The sequence below is a fragment of the Kogia breviceps genome, chromosome 14 (assembly GCF_026419965.1).
Source record: "Kogia breviceps isolate mKogBre1 chromosome 14, mKogBre1 haplotype 1, whole genome shotgun sequence".
NCBI lineage: Eukaryota > Metazoa > Chordata > Mammalia > Artiodactyla > Physeteridae > Kogia > Kogia breviceps.
This window is the reverse complement of record NC_081323.1, coordinates 75,798,092-75,819,863: the sequence shown is the minus strand read 5'-3', so window position 1 is coordinate 75,819,863 and position 21,772 is coordinate 75,798,092. Positions and strand designations below refer to the sequence as shown.

Sequence of the window (21,772 nt, the reverse complement as noted above, 5' to 3'; positions counted from 1 at the left end):
AGTCTAGATCCTTCCATTTCAAAGTAATTGAGCAAGAGAGGCCAGAGTTGCTGGGAAATGGAAGAAGAAGGGAGTTGACACTGAGACTCAGGGTACCGAGGGCTGGGAGGTTCTTGCTTCTACAGGGAAGCACGTGTTTGGGGATAAGGAGCTGCTCCAGGACTACAAAACCTTAGCTCACCCTCAATCGCAAAGATCTTTTCCTGAAGCTGGTTCTGAATGGTCTTCAGAGCTTCAAAGTTATTCACCTGGAACACGTGATCACCAGACGGCTTGGATGCGATGGTATCGAGCTCTTCTAGAGATTTTTTACTGGAGAAGGCACCTCCCACCTGTTACCAAAAAACAGAGGCCGAATCAGACACTTTCTGGGGGTAGCACTCTCCTCCAGCAAAGAAAATTCTGCAGGAAAAGAATCTGAAACAATATCTGTCCAAGGAAGGAATGCACCAGAAGGCCCCTGGGACAGAGTTGCCAGGTACGGTAGAGCAGGTTGTACACTCTACATTCTGTCAAGGGAGAAATTGGGGCTGAAATCCAGCCTTTGGTCCGTTTGCTGTGTCATACCTCCTGGTGTGGGGCTGACCTCCCTTCAGAGCAAGGGGGCGCTTTCTCCTTCATATGAAGGTGTTTCCTACTTGCCAAGCCAGAGACCCGTGATGATACCTCTTTCTATGCCATCCAAGATACTGTCGTAATTTGAGGACACTGATGTTCCCAATCCTTTGCCCCTTCCTGTAGCCGAGGCCTTTCCCCAAAGCTGTGCTCTGCCCTCCTCCTCTTGGCAGAGTATTCTGTTCCGCTCATTTTCTCTGGGCTCAGCCATGTGTACTGCTTCAGCCCGCGGACATTATCATATGTGATAAAAACAGAGGCTGGAAAAAGTGCTTGCAACGTTTCCACTTGCTCTTTTGTTCCTCTGCCTTCACCATGAGGACACGCCCAGGCTAACCCACTGGAGGATGAGACACAGGGAACAGAAGAGCCAAGTTACCCGGGTCGTTCCAGCCTGGCAAACAGATATTGATGGCAACCCTCGGAAATGGAGAGAGCCCAGCCAAGATCATCAGAGCTGCCAGCCAACCTGCAGCTGATTACAGACGCATGAGGGAGTCCAGCTAGGACCGGAGAAACTGCCCAGCTGATGCACAGATTCACTTACTGTTTTAAGCCACTGAATATTGGGATAGTTTGTTACATAGCATTATTGCGACAATAGTTCACTATTGTGAACATATGGGCTAGCAGAGATGAGCCTTGCCCCACTTTGATTTTATTGATGTTTGCAAATTCAAAGGAGGGTGTATCCAAGTAGAACCCTCTACAGAAGCATCAGGCCGGGGAGCCACATCTCCTACCGCAATGACGTAGCGAATGACCCCCTTTCTATCTGCTTCAGGGATGACATCCTCATAGTCCAAAGGATCGCCATACTTTTCTCCATCTGTGATGACAATCAGGATCTTAAGGGCATTCTCCCGGGATCCATTTCTGCTGTGAAACAGTTCTCTTCTGTCCAGAGTAGAGGAGGGAAAAGTCAAATTCGAGCCGACAGAGATACGCTTGATGCTAGGGAAGGAACGTCAGCAGTTACAGATGCAACTGGGCTCTGTCTAGGAGGCGCTTGGGTTCTCCTGGGACAAACACTGAGATGTGGCTGCCCCAAGATCTGGAAGGGCAGCAGGAGAACGGGAAAGAGTGGAGGGAAAGGAAGCCTTCATTGCCATTACATACTTTGGCATAGATTGATTTTTTTTAACTGAGTATTATTCCTTCTAAATTTAAAAAATTAATAAGCTTAATTGTGCCTTCATCAAACCTCTCCTGATGTGAGGCAATGGTTCTCCAGTGTATCTTCCTGCACTTTTGTCCCAATCCCCACCCTTGCCTCTACACAGACACACACAGACACACACACACACAGACACAGACACACACACACACACACACACACACACACACACACACACATCAGAGTGAACTTTCTAAAACAAGATATGGGTACGTCTCCCCGCTGCTAAAACCTTCAATGGATCCACTGGCTTTTCAGTTGCCTTGGTGACCTGGCCTCAAATGATCTTTCTAGCCTCTCTCTAGCCTTCCCTTCCCTCCCCGCCCCCTTAATCCCACCCTTACCCACGACTTGTATGTCATGAACATACCAGGCACAGTCCCTCCTCCACACATTTACTCACCCCTCCACCGGAAATGCCCTCTACCCCGGCCCTGTCTGAACAACTCCCCTCTTCCCGCAAAGCTCCACAAAAAATAAAACCTCCTCCTTCCACCCTAAGCAAAGAGGGAAGAGCTTACACAACTTTGCGGATAGCTGTGGCCGTGTGTGTCCTCCCGTACAGCTGCATTATTGGCCTCACCAGAAATTCCGGGGAAGGGTTTCTCTTGAACTCTTTGAAGGTGAAATGAGTCTGAAATACTTCAGAGTACTGCATCAAAGAGAACTGGGAACGGGCACCTGGTATTACACTGGAGAAGGCGTCCCTCCTCTCCCGTAACCATCTCCCAGCAAGCTCTCCATAAATCTTGAAATACTCTAGTCTCCAAATTCCTCCGAATTCTGCGCTGCCCCCAGTCCTTCTCCCTCACCAGGACAGAGATCGGCCATCAGCTCCCACCTCCCAGCACTAGAGCTCAGCCAGAGATGACATGTGGGTTTCATGTCCCAGGCCAACCCCTGTCAGTTAGTCTGCCTGCTTTACAGGGGGCTGGAGGAAGGCTGAGGCCACATCCAGACAGAGCCAAGGAAGCAAATCATGAAAGAAAACGATGATCAACTGGCAACTTGGCAACATCTCTAATAGAAGCAGGACAGGAACGTGGCAGCCTGGTTGCCACGTATTTGCCAGCCTTATGCAAGCTGTTCCCTAACCTACCCACTGACCCTTACCAAGGTTTTGGACTTTTGGAATCGACTCATCACAGTTGAGACAAAGTTCTTCATCTTCTGAAAGTCTGTTTGGCTGATGCTACCAGAGCCATCAATCAAAAAAGCAATGTCACTGTCTTGCTGAGGGCACCCTGGGGAAAAAGGAAAAGGAATTGATTACAAGAGACTCAGCGTTCATTTTTTGCATGTCAGCTCTCTGCTGAGCAATGAGAATGAAAGGTAAACAAGATGCAACCCATGTGCCTAGCTAAATAAAAACACGGGACAGAGTGGTATGGAAAAAGATGGTTTCTTCTGCTCAAGGCAGTCAGGGAAAGCAGTGCCATCAGAGCTACCTCATGAAGAATAAGAAATAATTTGCCAGAAATACAAAGGGAGAAGTAAGTTACAGGGAAAAAAAGGAATAGTGCATATAAAGGTATGCTGGATGTCCTCCCTCCACCCCCCCTTTCTGCCCCAGCGCCAAATCCACTTTCTACCATTCCCCACTTTGCCCGGAGCTCAGCCCACATGGGATATGTCAACGGGGCTCTTTCAACCCCTGGCTTCTAGCTGCGTTTGCCCAATCAGGAGCCTCAGCAAGAGACTGGAGGGAAGGAAGAGGGTCAGATCAGAGTAGTTCCCTCAGCTCCCTTCCTGCAAGGCTGCTTTGGGCCAACCGTGTCCCTCAACAGATCAGTGCTCCTCTCAAGGAGGCCCACTCCCCATGACTCCCTGTCCTTCCAGATTCTGGGGACTTCTGCCTCTCCTTGTCCCATCAGCCTAGGGTGGCAACAGCTCCACTGTTGTTCACCCTGGGTTCCTGGACCATCCCTTGTAGCTTCTTTAGACCCTGCCACACCTTTATAATTAGTCCCTTTCTAAATACAGTTGACCCTTGAGCAACGCAAGGATGAGGGGCCCCCACCCTCCATGCAGTTAAAAATCCGTGTATAACTTCACAGTCTGCCCTTCGTATCCGCAATTCCATATCCACAATTCTGCATCTGTGGATTCAACCAACCTCAGATCCGGTAGTACTGTAGCATGAATTTAGTGGGAAAAAAAAAAATCCACATCTAGGTGGACCCACGCAGTTTAAACTGGCCATTTTTCAAGGGTTCAGTGTAGAAAGAGACAGCACAAAGGATTTTTTAGGACGTAAAAGAATTCTTCCACATCCTGTTCATGTTGCTGTCTACACAAGTCTAAGCATATCTTAAAATTAATGGAATTGTACACTACAAGGGAAAAAAAGATCAATTTTACTGTATCATCAGTGAAAAAGTAAGATAAAATTACCCAGAAAAAGTATTGGCTTTTTAAAAAATAGACAAGCAGATTCTAACATTTATATAGAAAATAAACAGGGAAGATAAGCCAGAAATTTTCTTGAAACTCTCAAAGGTACATTAAGTGGAAAGAATCAAGGTACAATCCAGTGTGTAGAGCACGCTACCTTTTGTGGCACAAAGTGAAGTATACAGACGCCTATGTCAGTAAATATTGATACGTGGAGTACCTCCAGAAGAAGCCATGAGACGCTGGTAACAGTAGCTGCCTCTCAGGAAGGAAAGAGGAGCCTCGGTGACCCAAGAAAGAGAGGTTTTTATAGTATATCCCTTAGTGCGTTTTGAACTTTGAACCAAGTGCATGTCTTATCTATTTTTAAGGAAATGAAACTGTTTTCAAAAAGAAGAGTCTGGAACGCTCAAGAGTGAGGACTGAAGAGAGAAACGTGGGGGTGGGAGCTGAAGCCACAAAATTGGATGCAGTCAGACACGAAGAGCACATGGGCAAGAACAGAAGCTGTAATCAGGTGCCCTTAGGTGGGCAGAGGAGGCAGAGGAAGACAGCTTGGAGCTGGAGCTTCGCAGAAGCCCTCAGTAGGGACACAAGCAAGAGAAAGAGAAGAGAGGAGAGGAGAGATGTCTGAAGCCAAGGTGCTGGGGGAAGGAAGAGGTGATCTGCAGGTCACATTGGAAAAGTCAGAGAACATGAGGACAGAATAGAGATTTGGCCTTTAGAGGGTCACAGATGCCACTGGCAACAGCAAGGTCTATATGATGGGTGGGCAGGAGCCAGATGTCAAAGGGCGAAGGATCACAGCATGGGGGCAATGGAGGCAAGGAGAGAGATCCCTTCCAAGAAGGTTGGTGATGAAGGGGAGGAGAGAAGGCAGAAGATGGAGAGGAGAGGGGGTGGGGGAGGAAAGGTTATTTTCATTGCTATCAGTTTGAGTGGTTGATTGTTTTTAAGTTATGGGAAGCATGAGCAGGTTTACATTCAAAGGAGGGGGCGGGATTTAGGTTCCTGGAGAGAGCAAGTGATTAAAGATGTGAACCTCAGAGTTGGTGATGAGAGAGAGCCTCAAAAGCCCAGATGGAAGAATTACTCATGGAAAGGACAGGTCTTCCTCTAAAACCAGTGAGATGCTGCCGAGAGTGGTGCCATCGAGGAAATCTGGACAAGGAGAAGGAGGACGTGGAAGGAGTTTACACCTGGCAGCCTTCGTTTATTCGGTGAAGAAGGAGGGAAGGTTATGGGTTGAGAGCGAAGTACAAAGGAACTTGAGAAAAAAAAAAAAAACTGTAAAAGGAAGACATATCTGCCCTTGGTTCCAGAAGCAACTTGGAAACAAGCAAAAAGATGACCAAGCAGTTGAAGAAATCAGTGTCAGAAGTCAGCTGGATATGGGGCTTCCCTGGTGGCACAGTGGTTCAGAATCCTCTGACCAATGCAGGGGACACGGGTTCGAGCCCTGGTCCAGGGAGATCCCACATGCCACAGAGCAACTAAGCTCATGTGCCACAACTACTGAGCCCGCGTGCAATAACTACTGAAGCCCGTGCGCCCTGGAACCCACGTGCCACAGATACTGAGCCTGCGTGCTTCAACAACCACAGCGCGCGCTCTGCAGCAAGAGAAGCTACGGCACTGAGAAGCCCAGACACTGCAACGAGAGTAGCCCCCGCTCGCTGCTACTAGAGAAAGCCCATGTGCAACAACGAAGACCCAACACAGCCACGCACACACAAAAAAAGAGAAAGAAATCAGCTGGATAAAAACATTCATTCACTCACTCTCTTTCAATCAACAGATGTTTGGGGAACAAGGGTAAGGAGCCACCAAGATGGTCCCCAAGATTCTCACCTCCTGATAGTAACACCCTTGCATAATCTCCTCATCTTGATTGTGAGCTGGAGTTTTTATTTATTTATTTTTACTGAAGTATAGTTGATTGACAATATTGTGTTAGTTTCAGGTGTACAGTAAAGTGATTCAAGTATACTTTTCAGATTATTTTCCATTTTAGGTTATTACAAGATATTGAATGTTGTCCGCTGTGTCATACAGTGAATCCTTGTTGCTTATCTATTTTATATGTAGTAGTGTGTATCTGTTAATCCCAGACTCCTAATTTATCCCTCCCACTTCCCTTTCCTTTTTGGTAACCATAAATTTGTTTTCTATGTCTGTGAGTCTGTTTTTCTTTTGCATATAGGTTCATTTATATTGTCTTCTCAGATTCCACATATAAGTAATACCATGTAATATTTGTCTCTCTCTGACTTACTTCACTTAGTGTGATATTCTCTAGGTCCATCCATGTTGCAGCAAATAACATTATTTCATTCTTTCCTGTGGTTGAGTATATTCTGTTGTTTCTGTTTATGTGTGTGTGTGTACATATATATAGATAGATAGATAGATAGATATAGATATAGATATATCTCACATCTTCTTTATCCATTCTTCTGTTGGTGGACACTTAGGTTGCTTCCATGTCTTGGCTATTATAAATAGTGCTGCTATGAACACTGGGGTCCATGTGTCTTTTTGAATTAGGGTTTTTGTCTTTTCCAGACACATGCCCAGGAGTGGGACTGCTGAATCATAGGGTAGTTCTATTTTTTGTTTTTTAAGGAACCTCCATACTGTTCTCCATAGTAGCTGTACCAATTTACATTCCCACCAACAGTGTAGGAGGGTTCCCTTTTCTCTACATCCTCCCTGTGAGCTGGACTTTTTGACTCACTTCCAAAGAATACAATATGGCAGAAGTCTTCTGAGATTAGATTATAAAAGATTGTGGCTTCCATCTTGGGTTCTTACTCTCTCTTGCTCTCTCACTGCCTTGTTCACTCACCCTGAGGGCAGCCAGCTGCCACGTTGTGAGCTGTTCTGTGGGGAAGCCCATGGGACAAGCAAGTGAGGGAAGCAGGAGCCAGCAGCCAGTGTGGACTGAGGCCCTCAGTCCAACCCTCTTATAAGTGAGCTTGGATGCGGATCTTCCCCTAGTCAAGCCTTCAGATGAGACCACACCCCTGGTTTGACAACTTCAAGCTCATGAGAAACCATGAGACAAAGATACCCAACTAGTCTGTGTCCAGATTCCTGATTCACAGAAACTGTAAGATAATTAATGTTTCTTGTTTTTGGCTGCTAAGTTCAGGGGCAATTTGTCAAGCAGCAAGTGAACAAGCTCAACAAAATCTCTGGCTATCACAGAGCCTACATCCCAGAAGAAAGGACATTTAAGAAATAAGTAAAATATGGATATATAGTTATGAAGAGGGCAAAGCAGGGCAATGTGGTAGGAAGTGATGGTGGAAATGATTAGAAGAGCCACTCAAGGAAGGTCTCTCTGAAGAGTTAACATTTGAGCTGAGATGACAGTAATAGGTTGTCAGCTGAGATCTGGGGAAAGATCATGCCAGGCTGAAGGAATAGTAAGTGCAAAGCCCCTGAGGCAGGGACAGCTTGGTGTGGTTCTTGGAGAAGAAAGGCAGCTGGAGCACAGTGACTAAGGTAGAAGGGCTGGGAAAGAAGCTGGAGAGGTGGACGGGGGCCACACCAGCTAGAGCCTCAAAGGCTACGGTCAGGCACTAACTCTAAGGACAATGGTTGAGACATTGTCTCACAAAGATGGGTGGCTATATCAGGACTTTCATCAAAGCGCAAGATCCTAGCACCTCTCCAGAGCCCCTCTCCGCATTGGAAGCCAGTTCCCTCACGCTTCTGCACCAAGACTTTTAAATAAACCCCCAGACTATGAGCCCCTCAGCCCAGTCCTGCCAGCTCCCTCCAGTCTCATGCTGCTCGTCTGCACCCACCTCTGAGGGTCTCTGGGAGCCTTCTGGGTTGCTGCCGTAGATTGGGTTCAAACAGGAAGCAGAAGCCTTTCGCATAGGTGTTCTCCTTGCAGATTTGGTGCACGGTGGGGCCACATGCCTAGGGGGCAGGGGACAGGTGGGAGGGGCTGTCCCTGCTTCCTGTCCTTTCACCCCAGCACCTCCACCCAACAAGACCCCAGCCCCAGCAGTCTTAGGCCCCCGACTCCTTCCCTTGGGACGCTCCCATGACCCAAGGCAACTCACCAGCAGCCGAAAAGGTTTGGTGGCGAACGCCAGAGACAGGCCCAGGGACATGTTCACAGCCTCCGGGGGGACTGAGGGGACAGATATATACATGGTCACCCTCGGGGAATGGACAGGACTGTGTAATAACTGGACAGGGGATGGACAGGAACCTCAACCAGGGAGACATGGAGGTGTGAGGGGTTCCAGGAGGCACGTAGGTCATGGAAAGGGACACAGAGGGGTGTCCGAGGGTGCCTGCATACAGCTCAGAGGCCAGGGAGCTGGCTCCCTGGGCCCCCATCACAGATCCCAAGACAAAGGCAACGTCTGGCAAGTCCAGGTGTGTGCAAAGGTGGAACCCTAGCCCTAGGTGCCAGCAAGGGGCAGTGACTCACCCTGCAGGGGGATGGGTTCACACTTGCCCATGCTGTAGTCGCACTGGTAGAGGCCGCCCGTCTGGTTAGCAGCCTTTATCTCCTGGGGGGCTCCAACCACCAGCCTGCGGGGAGAGGTGGGAACAGCTCACCACAGGGACAAGAGAATGCTATGACATCTGGGGACAGAAGGAGACCATGGAAGTCCCGCCACCCAAAATAAAAGTGGGGGAGCCAACCTCACAGGGATTCCCCAACTCCCAGAAATAGGAGGAAGATTCAGCAAAGAAAAACATGAGAATTTTTTTTAACCGCTGATTGTTTATTGTGAATATTCTCGTAATCCAGTCATTCGAATTCCCAGGGGTCATTTCAGTAAATTCAAGAATTTCCAAATCCTGAAGGCCAAACAGTGAAGGTAGACAGCCTACCTTCCCAACTTGGAATCACTTCGACATTCAGGCAGGGATGCAATATTGCATAGAGGACAGGAATAGAGGCCTTGGAGTTTTACTGCCTGAAATTGAAATTTAGTCCCACCCTTACTTCCTGTGTGACCTTGGGCAAGTCAATTAATTACCTTATTGTGCTTCAATTTTCTCATCTCTAAAATATGGATAATAGCAGTACCTACCTCAAGGTTATTATCAGGATTAAATGAGTTAATCCATGTACAATCCAAAAATGGTAAAATGTTTAATCTTGGAGAGAGAAGGGCCTCTCTAAGAATGACATAATACCCAGAGGTCATTTTAAAGTGAATACATTCAACTCCACAGTCATTTTATTTTATTTTATTTTATTTTTTCCCCCACTGTCATTTTAAATAAATTTCTGTATCTGATCAACTACCAAAAGCAAAGTCAGAAAACTAACGATAAACCAGTGGAGGGAGATGAGCAACTCATACCCCAGACTACTTTCCTCAGTATAGTCAGAGCTCCCACAAACCAGTAAGGAAAAAGAAACAAACCAAGAGAAAAATGGGCAACAGATAAGAAAAACATGTTCACAGAAAAGGAAATAAATCTCTCCTTAAAAAAGAAATGCAGGGCTTCCCTGGTGGTGCAGTGGTTAAGAATCCACCTGCCAATGCAGGAGACGTGGGTTCGACCTGGGAAGATCCCACATGCCGCGGAGCAACTAAGCCCGTGCACCACAACTACTGAGCCTGCGCTCTAGAGGCTTCGAGCCACAGCTACGGAAGCGCACGCGCCTAGAGCCCGTGCTCCACAGCAAGAGAGGCCAACGAAATGAGAAGACCCCACGCGGCCATAAATTAATTAATTAATTAATTATTTTTTAAAAAATAAATGTAATTTAAAACTAAATTGAGATACCGTTTCTCACCTGTTCAATTTACAAAGATCGTAAGTTTGCTAACACTTTGGGTTGGCAAGCGGGTGGGGAAGTAGGTGTTTGCATAAACTTCTGGTGTGAGTGCAAATTGTTGCCACCCTCATAGAGGGTAATTTGGAAAAATCTATTAAAATTACATATGCACATATACCCTTGGATCCAGCAATCCTAGTTCTAGGAATTTGCTTCCAAAATATACTAGCACATGTACAAAATGCCAATATTGTTCATATAGCAAAAGTTTGGAAACAATCTAATGTCCATTAAGAAGAGATTTTTGGACTTCCCTCGTGGTCCAGTGGGTAAGACTCCACGCTCCCAATCCAGGGGGCCCGGGTTCAATCTCTGGCAGGGGAACTAGATCCCACATACTGCAACTAAAGAACTAAACATGCTGCAACGAAAATCCCATGTGCCGCAAGTAAGACCCAGAGCAGCCTAAATAAATAAATAAATTTTAAAAAGAGATTTAAATGTAATATAAATGTAAATTACAGTACTTCCAAATAATAGGATATGATGTAAGCATTAAAAAGAATAAGTAAGCTCTTTTTTCATTTATTTGGTAAAATCAGCAAGTTTCATTAATTTTTTTAAAAATGCAAAGGACAGTATAGAGCAGAGGCCAGCAAACTTTCTTCTAGAAAAGTAACATAATCTCCATAAATATTATTTCTGTAAAAGTAAATATTTTAGTCTTTGCAGGCCATAGAGGCTCTGTTCCAGCCTCTCTGTTCTGCTACTATAGCTCCAAAATTGCCCTAAAAAATAAATGACTAGAGATTATCATACTAAGTGATGTAAGTCACACAGAGAAAAAGGATGTAAATGAACTTATTTACAAAACAGAAACAGACTCACAAATTTCAAAAACAAACTTATGGTTACCAAAGGGGAAATGTGAGGGGGAGAGATAAATTAGGAGCTTGGGATTAACACACACACACTGCTATATATAAAACAGATAACCAACAAGGACCTACTGTATAGCACAGGGAACTCTACTCAATTTTCTTTAATAACCTATATGGGAAAAGAATCTGAAAAAGAATGAATATATGTATATGTATAACTGAATCATTTTGCTGTACATCTGAAACTAATGCAACATTGTGCATCAACTATACTCCAGTAAAATTTTTTTAAGTATTGGAAAATAATAAAAATAATAATAATAAATGACAAGTGGGGAGTAGGGGTAGCCAAGTGTCAATAAAATGTATTTACAAAAATAGGCAGCAGGTTGTAGTTTGAGTATAATGTGTGCTACAAACTGTGTGCAGGATGATGTGGAGGTCTGTGCACTGTAGAATCTCTCTGAAAGAACACACGAGAAACCATTCAACAGGGACCCTGCTAGGGAGGGAATTGGGGGAAGGGAGTGAGGAAGAGACTTTCTATCACACTCTTTTGTATCTTTTGAATTTAGAACTCTGATAAATTAAGAAAAAAACAAATCAAGGAAATTGTGATTTTTTTTTTCAGGTATGTTAAGCCTTGGAGGGAAAGTGTGTGGGCAGGGAGTCCCCCCGGGGCCCTTACCTGGATCCCTCAAGCTGGACCACGCTCTGTCCGAAGCCCTTTGCATTGTTTTGGAAGATGACTGGTTTTTCCGTGTCCAGGTTGAACCCGTGACATAAGGCCAAGGCTGGAGGGAAAACAAGGGGGGCAGGAGTCAGGAGGACAGAAGGAGACAGTTAAGAAAGCAGCCTGGGGACTTCCCCGGTGGTGCAGTGGTTAAGAATCCACCTGCCAATGCAGGGGACACAGGTTTGAGCCCTGGTCCAGGAAGATCCCACATGCCGCGGAGCAGCTAAGCCCATGCGCCACAACTACTGAGCCTGCGCTCTAGAACCCACATGCCACAACTACTGAGCCCGCGTGCCTAGAGCCCATGCTCCGCAACAAGAGAAGCCTGCGCACCACAACAGAGTATCCCCCGCTGGCCGCAACTAGAGAAAGCTCGCAGCAACGAAGACCCAACGCAGCCAGAAATAAAATAAATAAATAAATAAATGTATTTTTTTAAAAATAAAAGAAAGCAGCCTGACCTCCTGCCCCAAGCATCTTCCTGTTGGGATTCACCCTAACCCAGCATGGACATGGGTGCCTCCCAGGTCCCAGCCTGGAGCAGAGGTCGCCACACTTTTTCTATAAAGGGCAAGATAGTAAATATTTTAGGCTTTGTGGACCAAGAGGCAAATGGAGTCTATTATGTATGTACCTATATAAGAAAAGAGGAAATGCATGTCTACAAATTTTTCATGAAGGAAATTCAAAATATAATAATTGAGTACAATTTTTTTTTGTAATACAAATTTACTGATGAGACAAGTGGAATTCTTTAGGCGAAATAACATTGCACGCCATTCAAAGTTAGTGTTCAAAATGATTCAGAGTTAGTGTTCCCTGTCATAAATCGATTATAAATGTTCATCTGGGACCTATGGCTCCAGGTTGTACAAAAACACATGGTGGAGCCCTCATCTTATGCCCACAGAGGACAGTTTGCTGACTCCTGGCCTAAGAAACACCAACAGGGTGTAAAGGAAGAAATGTTCACATATTGAGCTATGGGGAAGTCATTCTGGCTTATACATGATTTAGCTTGAATTTTATGCTAACTAAAACAGCCTGTGTGTAGCCTATCAAACATACATCGTACAACTATTTTACTAATTAAAGAAAAGGGTGCATTGTCCAGAAGTAAAGATCGTCCATGTTAAAAATAAAGATTAAATGTCTCCTTTCCTGGGATGCCAGAGCTGCTATTCCTTTGATGATAAGACTCCCAGGTACTAAGGCCATACTGACTGGCTGTGTAGATGCTGATCTGTTGTTTGTTTTGTTTGTTTTTAACCTTGAAGGAATGTATCCCTGACTTGTTTGATGATCTTTGTTCTGACAAGATATAGAACTGTGCTGAAAGCCATGCTACTCGGGAGCAGTTCCCCAGAGTTCTCTGAGAGACTGTCTCCTGGGCTATAGTCCTCAGTTTGGCTCAAAGAAAACTCTTTTCTTGTTCATTGATTATTTCCATCAACAGGTGCATTCAGCCCCTCTCTGAGCCCCACCCTGGGTTCCCACCCAACTGATTTGCCCAACAATCAAGTTCCTAAAGACTCAGCTAGGTAATTTCCTTCCTGTGCAACTTTCAAGCATTTCTTTCCCTTCTCTGGCTCTTAGTCCACAAAACACAGACACAAAGGGAAAAAACTTGAATCATTTTGATCAGTCAGTCATTCAACAAACATTTACACCTGCGTCCTTGGAAAAGAGACCAATAAGAGGAGGTGAGGTGGAATCCAAGAAGAAACACTCCAAGAAGAGAAGCCAAGACCTGCCCTGCACACTTAGACGTGTCATTTCACCTCTCGGGGCCTCAGTTTCCTCCTCTGTGAAGAAGGGACCAGCCAAACCCCCTTGCCTAGTCCATGAATTGAGTCATTTATCCAAGCTTCTCTGCTCATCCCATCTCGGTCTAGCTCTACTCTGCTTCTTAAATCCCTTAACCTTCCCCCAATGCCCTTTGTCTCTCCCAGCCTAACTCCTAAATATTCTGTACCCTTTCTCTCCACAAATTCACAAACCCAAAACCTCCCCTCCTCCTCACCCTGAGGGCCCCCCAACTCCTGGCGCACCTGTTAGTAGAAGGACTCTGTGAGTCATAGCTGGAGAGAGCAGGAGCTGTGAGGCTGCAGGCACCACTGAGCCACCTCAAGGAAGCCACCAAAGCCAGGAAGGACCGAAAAAGGGAAGTAGGAGGCAGAAGTCTGTCAGAAACTCAAAGGAAGAGGACGGAGGCTCAGTGAGCACACTGCCCTGCCGGACCTGCCCCCTCTACCCAGCCTCCCAGCCCAAACCATCAGGGTCACTAACCCATAGGTGGCTTTGTTTGCCCACCTGCTTCTAGAAACATTATGAACAGCAAAGCACAGACTTATGACCTGCCCCCAAGAACATGTCTCCCTGAAAGCACGCTTTGCAAAATGTCCCTCCCTCCTGCTCAGGGAAACAAGAGTACCTGTCAGCCAGAGCTATCCTCCTGTGTGGCCACGAGTAAGGTCAACTCAGGTACAGAGAAACCAGGTGCTTTTTTAAAATATAAGTTTATTTATTTATGTATTTATTTTTGGCTGCGTTGGGTCTTCGTTGCGGCGCGCAGGCTTCTCAGTGCGGTGGCTTCTCTTGCTGCGGAGCACGGGCTCTAGGCGCGCAGACTTCAGTAGTTGCGGCGCCGGGCTTAGTGGCTCCGCAGTATGTGAGATCTTCCTGGGCCAGGACTCGAACCCGTGTCGCCTGCATTGTCAGGCGGATTCTTAACCACTGCACCACCAGGGAAGTCCTCTACGCGGTGTTTTTTTAATATTATTTTGCTTTAAACAAACAAACAAACAAACAAAATAACAGCCTCAGGACTTCCCTGGTGGCTCAGTGGTTAAGAAGCCGTCTGACAAGGAAGGCAACCGGGTTTGAGCCCTGGTCCAGGAAGATCCCTCATGCCGTGGAGCCACTAAGCCCGCAGGCCACAACTACTGAAGCCCGTGGGCTAGAGCCCGTGCTCCGCAACAAGAGAAGCCACCGCAATGAGAAGCCCGCGCACCGCAAGGAAGAGTAGCCCTCGCTCGCTGCAACCAGAGAAAGCCCGCGCGCAGCAACGAGACCCAATGCAGCCAAAAAAGAAAAGAGCCTCAAACTCTTTTGCCCTGGAATTTTCACTTCCAAGAATTTATCCTAAGAAATATCTGAGAAGTACAGTCAAAGATGCCTGCACAAGCTGTTTTCAAAGACACAGGAGCATATCTTCATGAAATTATATAGAACACCAAACCATACTTGTGTCTGCTAATGTGATTCCCAAGCCAATCATTTTTCATTCTCTCTCCAAAATATTTTCTCTTGCCCTTAGTTCTGCTTTCTTAATAACCAGAGGAAAGAAATGTGTGTGCCCTGGAAAAAATTCCATTAAAATTCTGAACATTTTGTTTTAAAATTACCTGTTTAAAAATACGTATCTGTAGGAAAACCAAAATGTTAATAGTGGTTGTCGCTGGATCATAGGACAATGGGTCTGTTCTACTCTATTGCTGCAGAGCAAACTACTCCACATAAAATGGCGACTTTTTAAAAAATTTATTTTATTGAAGTGTAGTTGATTTACAATGTGTGTTCGTTTCTGGTGTACAACAAAGTAATTCAGTTCTACATATACAGAATAGTTTGCATCTGCTAATCTCAAATTCCCAGTTCATCCCTCCCCCATATGCCCTCTCCCTTGGCCACCACAAGCCTAAAACAGCAACTTCTCATTGTGTCATGGTGCTGTGGACTGTCTAGCCTCAGCAGTTCTCACTAGGGAAATCTCAGATGGCTACAGTCAGATCGTGACCGGGGCTGGAGTCCTTGAAGGCTCAGCTCGGCTGGACTTTCAAAACAGATCACTCCCATGGCTGAAAGTTGGTGCCATCAGCAGGCCAGGAGCTCGGTTGGAGCTGTCAGCTGGAGGACCTCCATGTAACCTCTCTGTGTGGCTTGGGCTACTCACAGCATAGTGGTTAGACTTCAAAAGCAAGTATTCCAAGAGATAAGAATTGAAAGTTCCCAGTCTCTTAAGGTGTTGATCTGGAAACTGTCACAGAGTCACTTCCACTATATTCTAGTGGTCAAGCAATCACAGAGCTCGACCACATTCTAAGAGAGGGGGACAAAGATCTCACCTCTCCGTGGGAGGTGTGTCAAAGAATTTGTGATCAACTTTAATCTGCCACAGATTTTAATTTTCTTCTATATATATTTGTGTACTTAAATTTTTTATACAAAAAAAAAAAGAGTGACGTTTATAATCAGAAAGAAAAGAAAAACACCAATAAGTAATTTAAACAACAAAGGGCCCATTCTTGTTTGCAGGAAAGGAGGCTGTGGAAAAAGAAATAAGACCATTGGATCAGGATGAGAAGCTACCAACCAGGGTGTGGGGACATATTTTAATAAATAAGCTGGCGGGACTTCCCTGGTGGCACAGTGCTTAAGACTCTGCACTCCTAATGGAGGGGGCCTGGGTTCGATCCCTGGTCAGGGAACTAGATCCCACATGCAGGCTGCAACTAAGAGTTCGCATGCCACAACTAAGGAGCCCATGTGCTGGAACTAAGACCTGGCGCAACCAAATAAATAAATAAATATTGTTTTTTTAAAAAATGAATTAATGCAGAAATAAATAAATAAATAAGCTGGGTTTATTTTTGATAAAAAAAAAAAACTTGCACACTCTGACCTCCACAGGAAGTTGCTCAGATATCATGGCCCCTCTGTGCCCTTAGCAGTGGCCAAGGGCCCACTTTAAAGGCATAGGCAGTATCTCAGAAAGATTGTCCAACCCCCAGAGCCTTTCTTAATGACCCATCCTATGGTGTGCACCTGACCAGGTAACCACAGGTGGGCACCTAGCTGTAAGCTCCCACCCATCCCCTACCCCTACTCTTGATGAAAGCTTAGCTTGGGTTCCCCTGTACATGAACACTGAGACAAGGGGAAGTAATTTGTTTGAGAGGTAATCCAGGAAACACTGGTGAGGAAGTGAGCCCATAAAAGCTGTGAGATGAAACAAGTTACTGCTGTGGATGATCGGAGCTCAATACACTGAGCTCTGAAATCCAGGGTAGAACATGCCTCAGAGTTACCCACCTGAGAGGAGAGGGGGCTAGATTTTTATACACAGCTCACATCAGCTATCAGTGGAGGGCTGCTCTCCGGGAAAGCCTTCCTTCTCTGGTGCATCCAATTTGCCCTGCACCCAGGCAGAGAAGGTTCCAGGAGCCAGAGAGAGCCCTCAGGCAGGCAGGTACTGGCAGCTGGAAACCTGGCCAGCTTGCACGAGAATGATAAACACTGACGGGACGTGAATGGAGCAATTGCAGTGTCTGCTACAGATACTCAGATATTTTTTCATAGCGCTCAATATTACATGAAATTATATTACATATTTATTTAGTTTATCTTTGTCTGAGTCCCCAACTAGAGTCTATAAGCTCCAGAGAGCAGAGATTCTTGTCTGTCTTGCTCATCACTCTATTTCCAGTGCACAGAAGAGTGCCTGGTTCATAAGAGAGATCCCCCCGCCCCTCCCTCAGAGAGAGAATTCTGGAAAGAGGGCAGGGTAGCAAAACATAGACAGCAAAACCAATAGACATAGACAGCAAAACCAATCCTTCCATGGTCGTCCTATACATCAAAAAGGACGATACCAAAAAAAAAGAGGGAGGCTATATCCTAGACCAAGAGGCAAAGCAGCTTTAATCTGGAGCTCTGTTGCAGGGCAGCGGGCGGTGGGTGAGGCAGAAAGCCTCATACATAGTCAGAACCTGGGACATGAGTCATGACTCCTGAGACCCTCCTAAGGGATGTAGGGGGTGAGCAGGAGGTGGCCCCAGAGCAGCTTCTCATCCTCTGTTCCAGGAAGATTCACAGACGTTCTGCTGAAACTCAGACGAGCTGTGGTTCAAGCCTTTGCCTGTGTGGCCCATGTGGTAGTGCCAGGTGGCTGGGGGCACCATGGCAGCGCTATTCCCCCACTTTCAATCAGTGGCAGCAGTGTCCTTGTGAGACAGGCTGGGGCCTGGGACTCTTTGCTGCACTGCTGTAATGCTTGCACCCGGACAAATGTCTCCTTGAGCAACAAAATACAAGGAAACTGTAAGGGACTATAACTGCATGCACGTGCAGTTGGGGCAAATTCTGGACAAAATATACAAAAAGATCAAAAAAAAAAAAAAAAAAACGCAACTGCTACTTCTGAAGGAAAGGGAGCTAAAGTAGGGTACTGCGCTTGCCCCCTGCACTCAACACTACCTAAGGGGTGGGCAAACCACCTAAGCCACGCCTCCAGCACGACCCCTGGACACACCCCTACTCTCGCCCCATATAAAGAGCTGGCTCATCCCCGCCCCCCTCGGGAAGCGAGCAAGGAAACCTGTCACTTGGTTTTGCCCCCTCCTACAGCTGCAGGAACCCCAATATAGACTTTCCTGAAGCTCCTCACTGGCCTCTTCTCAATTTCAGTTGATTGTTGAAGGCCAAAAACCCTGGTCAGTAACACGTCCAGTCGCTCAGACTGAAAGTCATAAGGAATCCTACGGCTCTACCTTCAAATATGTCCAAAAATATGACCCCTCCTTACCAACTCCACTGTTACCAAAATTGTGGAAGCCACCATTGTCCCACCTGGGATGGAGCCTTAGACCTTGTCTGTGCCCCACTGCTTCTCTATTTCCCCCCAACAGCACAAAGTCAGTTTTCAAAACCGTAGCCAGAGGGAGCCTTTCAAAACACAAGGCATACGCATAGCACAGGGAGATCAGCTCGGTGTTTTGTGACCACCTAGAGGGGCGGGATAGGGAGGGTGGGAGGGAGGGAGACGCAAGAGGGAAGAGATATGGGAACATATGTATATGTATAACTGATTCACTTTGTTGTAAAGCAGAAATTAACACACCACTGTAAAACAGTTATACTCCAATAAAGATGTTAAAAAACAAAAACCAAAAAAACCCACAAGGCATAAATTATTCCTCTGCTCAAAAGCTTACAAAGTCTCTTACCTCGCTGAGAGTCCAAGCCAGTCTTTCCATAACCTACCAGGCCCTGCATGATCTGTCGTCCCAGCCTGCACCCTTGCCTCTCTGAGCTCATCTCCTTCTCTTTGAGCCCTTGCTCCCCAGATCCAGCCACATTGGCCTCCTTGCAGTTCTTCAAGGCCAGCACATTGGCTCTTCCCTCTGATTGGAGTATTTTTCCCCCAGATCTTTGCATGGGTCACTCCCCCACCTCCTTCAAACAAGTGGGTTTGCTATCACATGACTCTCCATGCTCAGCCTTACAAATCCTCTCTGCCATGTTTCTTTTCCCAAACTTTTCTGGCTTTGCTCTCAAGAGAAAGAAGGTAGCAGGGTCTCCATCTCCTGTTGCCCCGTGAAGCAACCAGGATCAAGGCTCCTCTCTCCCCAACACAATCTCTCAGACCCATCTCTCCAAATCTCTTTTCCCTCACCTAGCCAGACAACTTACCTCTGTCTAAACCCCTCCAATTTGCCTGACATACCACATTCAAAGGCAACTGCCTCACAGGATCGACCCTCCTAAGAAGGTTCTGGGAAGTACCAACAACAGAATATTGTTTTTCCATTACACTGAATTGCCAAGGACAGTTCCACTTGAATGTCATCCTCAACAATCTGGTTAAGCCTTTGATGCCTGGGGCCAGACTTGGGGGGTTAAAATCCTAGCTCTATAAGCCTAGGACCTTGAGCAAGTTACCCTCTGGACCCCTTTGTCCTCAACTGGGAAATGATGGTAATAATAGTACTCACCGCTTGAGGTTGTTGTGATGATTAAATGAGATAATAGATGTCAGAGTGCACGTAGTGAATATTCAGTCAACATTAGCTATAATTATTTGACCTACTGTGCCTTGGGTTGACCATGATATGGCTGGCATGGCCCCAATGACACATAAATGGTATATTGGCATCAGAGTTGCCTGTCACTCAGTTGGAAGCATTCTAGACTTTTCCACCTGCTCCCTCAGTTGTCCAAGCAGGGAGCCAAACGTCAGGCAGATCAGAGAAAAATTCCTACCACAGGCTTGATGGGCATCTTGGGCATTTCCACCAAAATCACACTAAGCACATGGTTGGCCAGAGGTCACTCGCAGGGCAGGGTCAGACGTGCACTGCCACCACCCCGAAATACTTCCTCCTGCTTCCCATCCTTGAAAGCAGAAGTAGCTCAGGACCTGACCTGAGCAGAATAGAGGAGAAAAATACTAATTCCTGGAATAGGACAGGAAGGAAGCTGTGCTTCTGTCAGGGGAGGAGAAGAACCAGAAGATCTTTTGAGCAGATTATTTTGCTTCTGGGGTCAGAGGGGTAGACGCAAATGTAAAAGGTCAACCGCCCCTCCCCAACCCCACAAGGCAGGTTCTTCTGGAGTGTGAGTCTGATGTGTCCTAAGATATCTGACTGTTCAACTCCTAAGAAGTTGGGGCAGGCCTAGGAAGCCACTGTAATTGTATTTCTTTCTCCCAATTGTATGAACTATGCAAACAGTATTATGACAATACTAAAGAAAACAAGAAAAAACAACACAGAGTCCCACTACCATAATATATCAGCTTTTCTGCACAGATACTATTTACAAACGTCATAATAGGATAGGTTTGATTCTGTACTATGGTTTTGTCATATAACGTTTTAGCACAAATATTTCATGTAGCTTTCCAAGACTTTATTTTTAAAATTTTATTAGGGTATAGTTGATTTACAATGTTGTGTTAGTTTCAGGTGTACAGCAAAGTGATTCAGTTATACATACACATATATTCATTCTTTTTTAGATTCTTTTCTCATATAGGTAGGTTATCACAGAATTTTTTTTTTTTTTTTTTTTTTTTTTTTTTTTTTTTTTGTGGTACGCGGGCCTCTCACTGTTGTGGCCTCTCCCGTTGCGGGGCACAGGCTCCAGACGCGCAGGCTCAGCGGCCATGGCTCAAGGGCCCAGTCGCTCCGAGGCATGTGGGATCTTCCCGGACCGGGGCACGAACCCGTATCCCCTGCATCGGCAGGCGGACTCCCAACCACTGCACCACCAGGGAAGCCCTCACAGAATATTAATAGAGTTCCCTGTGCTATACAGTAGGTTCTTGTTGGTTATCTATCTTATATATAGCTGTGTGTTTGCATTCATTGCAAGCTCTACAGGGCTTATTCTAATGGTATAAAATATTCCATTAAGTTGAGAAATTTTAGTGTTTGACTATTTTAGGCAATACTGCATTAAACAACTTTCTGCACAGAGCTCTTTGCAATTCTTTTCTTCAGATATAATTTTTAAAAACATTTTATATTTATTTTGGCTGTGCTGGGTCTTAGTTGCGGCACACAGGATTTTCGTTGCGGCACACAGGATTTTCGTTGCGGCACACAGGATCTTTGTTGCAGCATGTGGACCCTTAGTTGCGGCATACGGACTCTTCATTGCAGCATGCATGTGGGATCTAGTTCCCCCACCAGAGATCGAACCTGGGCCCCCTGCATCAGGAGCGCAGAGTCTTACCCACTGGGCCACCAGGGAAGTCCCCAGATAGAATTTTTAAGATGAAATAACTGGGGCCAAGATGATGCACACTTTGGGACCCTTCCTACTCACTGCCAAATGACTCTCCAAATGGGTGGTACAACATGCATTCTATTTTGAAGCCAATGTTTGCAGAAAGCTTTATAGTTTCAAGCCATTTTATAAATTTTTGTCTCAACACTCCCAGGCAGGTTGGTCTGACTTCCACCTCCACTGACTCTTCTGTCTGTCTCTCCAATAGGGACTGGAAAAGCTGTTTACAGGTTTTCCCAACCTGTCTCCAGCGAGGAGTGGTCATGTGACCCCATTCTGATCAATGAGATGTAAAGGAAAGCCTTGATGGACAGAGGGCTGACACCGCCCCTCCTTGACCCTTCCCTCTTGCCCCCTCCCCCCTTCCAGAATGCAGAAGTGATGCCTTGGGAAAACTAAATTTCAAAGGGGTAGAGGTAACAAAAAGGGAATTGGAGTCTATTCACAGAGAGGAGCAGAGATGTGAGGGAGCGGTACAGCCTCTGAGAGAGGGGTGAAGAGCAGCCTGGTTCTGGGGGGTGCTTAGTCCCCCAGAACGCACATCCTCACAACTGAGCCCCATGTATCTTCACAGCAAGCCCCCACTTTCTTGCAGAAATTCAGGCAGGTCTCTATCCCTTGCAGGTAAT

General features: G+C 46.0%; 1 protein-coding gene across 1 annotated transcript in view; it reads right to left on the bottom strand.

The window, feature by feature from the left end:
- The window catches only part of ITGAM (integrin subunit alpha M), a 35,894-nt gene extending 22,183 nt beyond the window's left edge, over nt 1-13,711 (bottom strand). Inside the window, exons 1-9 of the mRNA XM_059038647.2 lie at nt 13,622-13,711; nt 11,523-11,628; nt 8,643-8,746; nt 8,266-8,336; nt 8,002-8,119; nt 2,906-3,036; nt 2,314-2,459; nt 1,359-1,512; nt 182-332 (exon numbers count right to left, since the gene is read on the bottom strand). Coding sequence (XP_058894630.2) covers nt 182-332; nt 1,359-1,512; nt 2,314-2,459; nt 2,906-3,036; nt 8,002-8,119; nt 8,266-8,336; nt 8,643-8,746; nt 11,523-11,628; nt 13,622-13,649 — 1,009 coding nt within the window. The 5' untranslated portion in view covers nt 13,650-13,711. The remainder of the gene's footprint in view (nt 1-181; nt 333-1,358; nt 1,513-2,313; nt 2,460-2,905; nt 3,037-8,001; nt 8,120-8,265; nt 8,337-8,642; nt 8,747-11,522; nt 11,629-13,621) is intronic.
- Between the last annotated feature and the right edge of the window lie 8,061 nt (nt 13,712-21,772).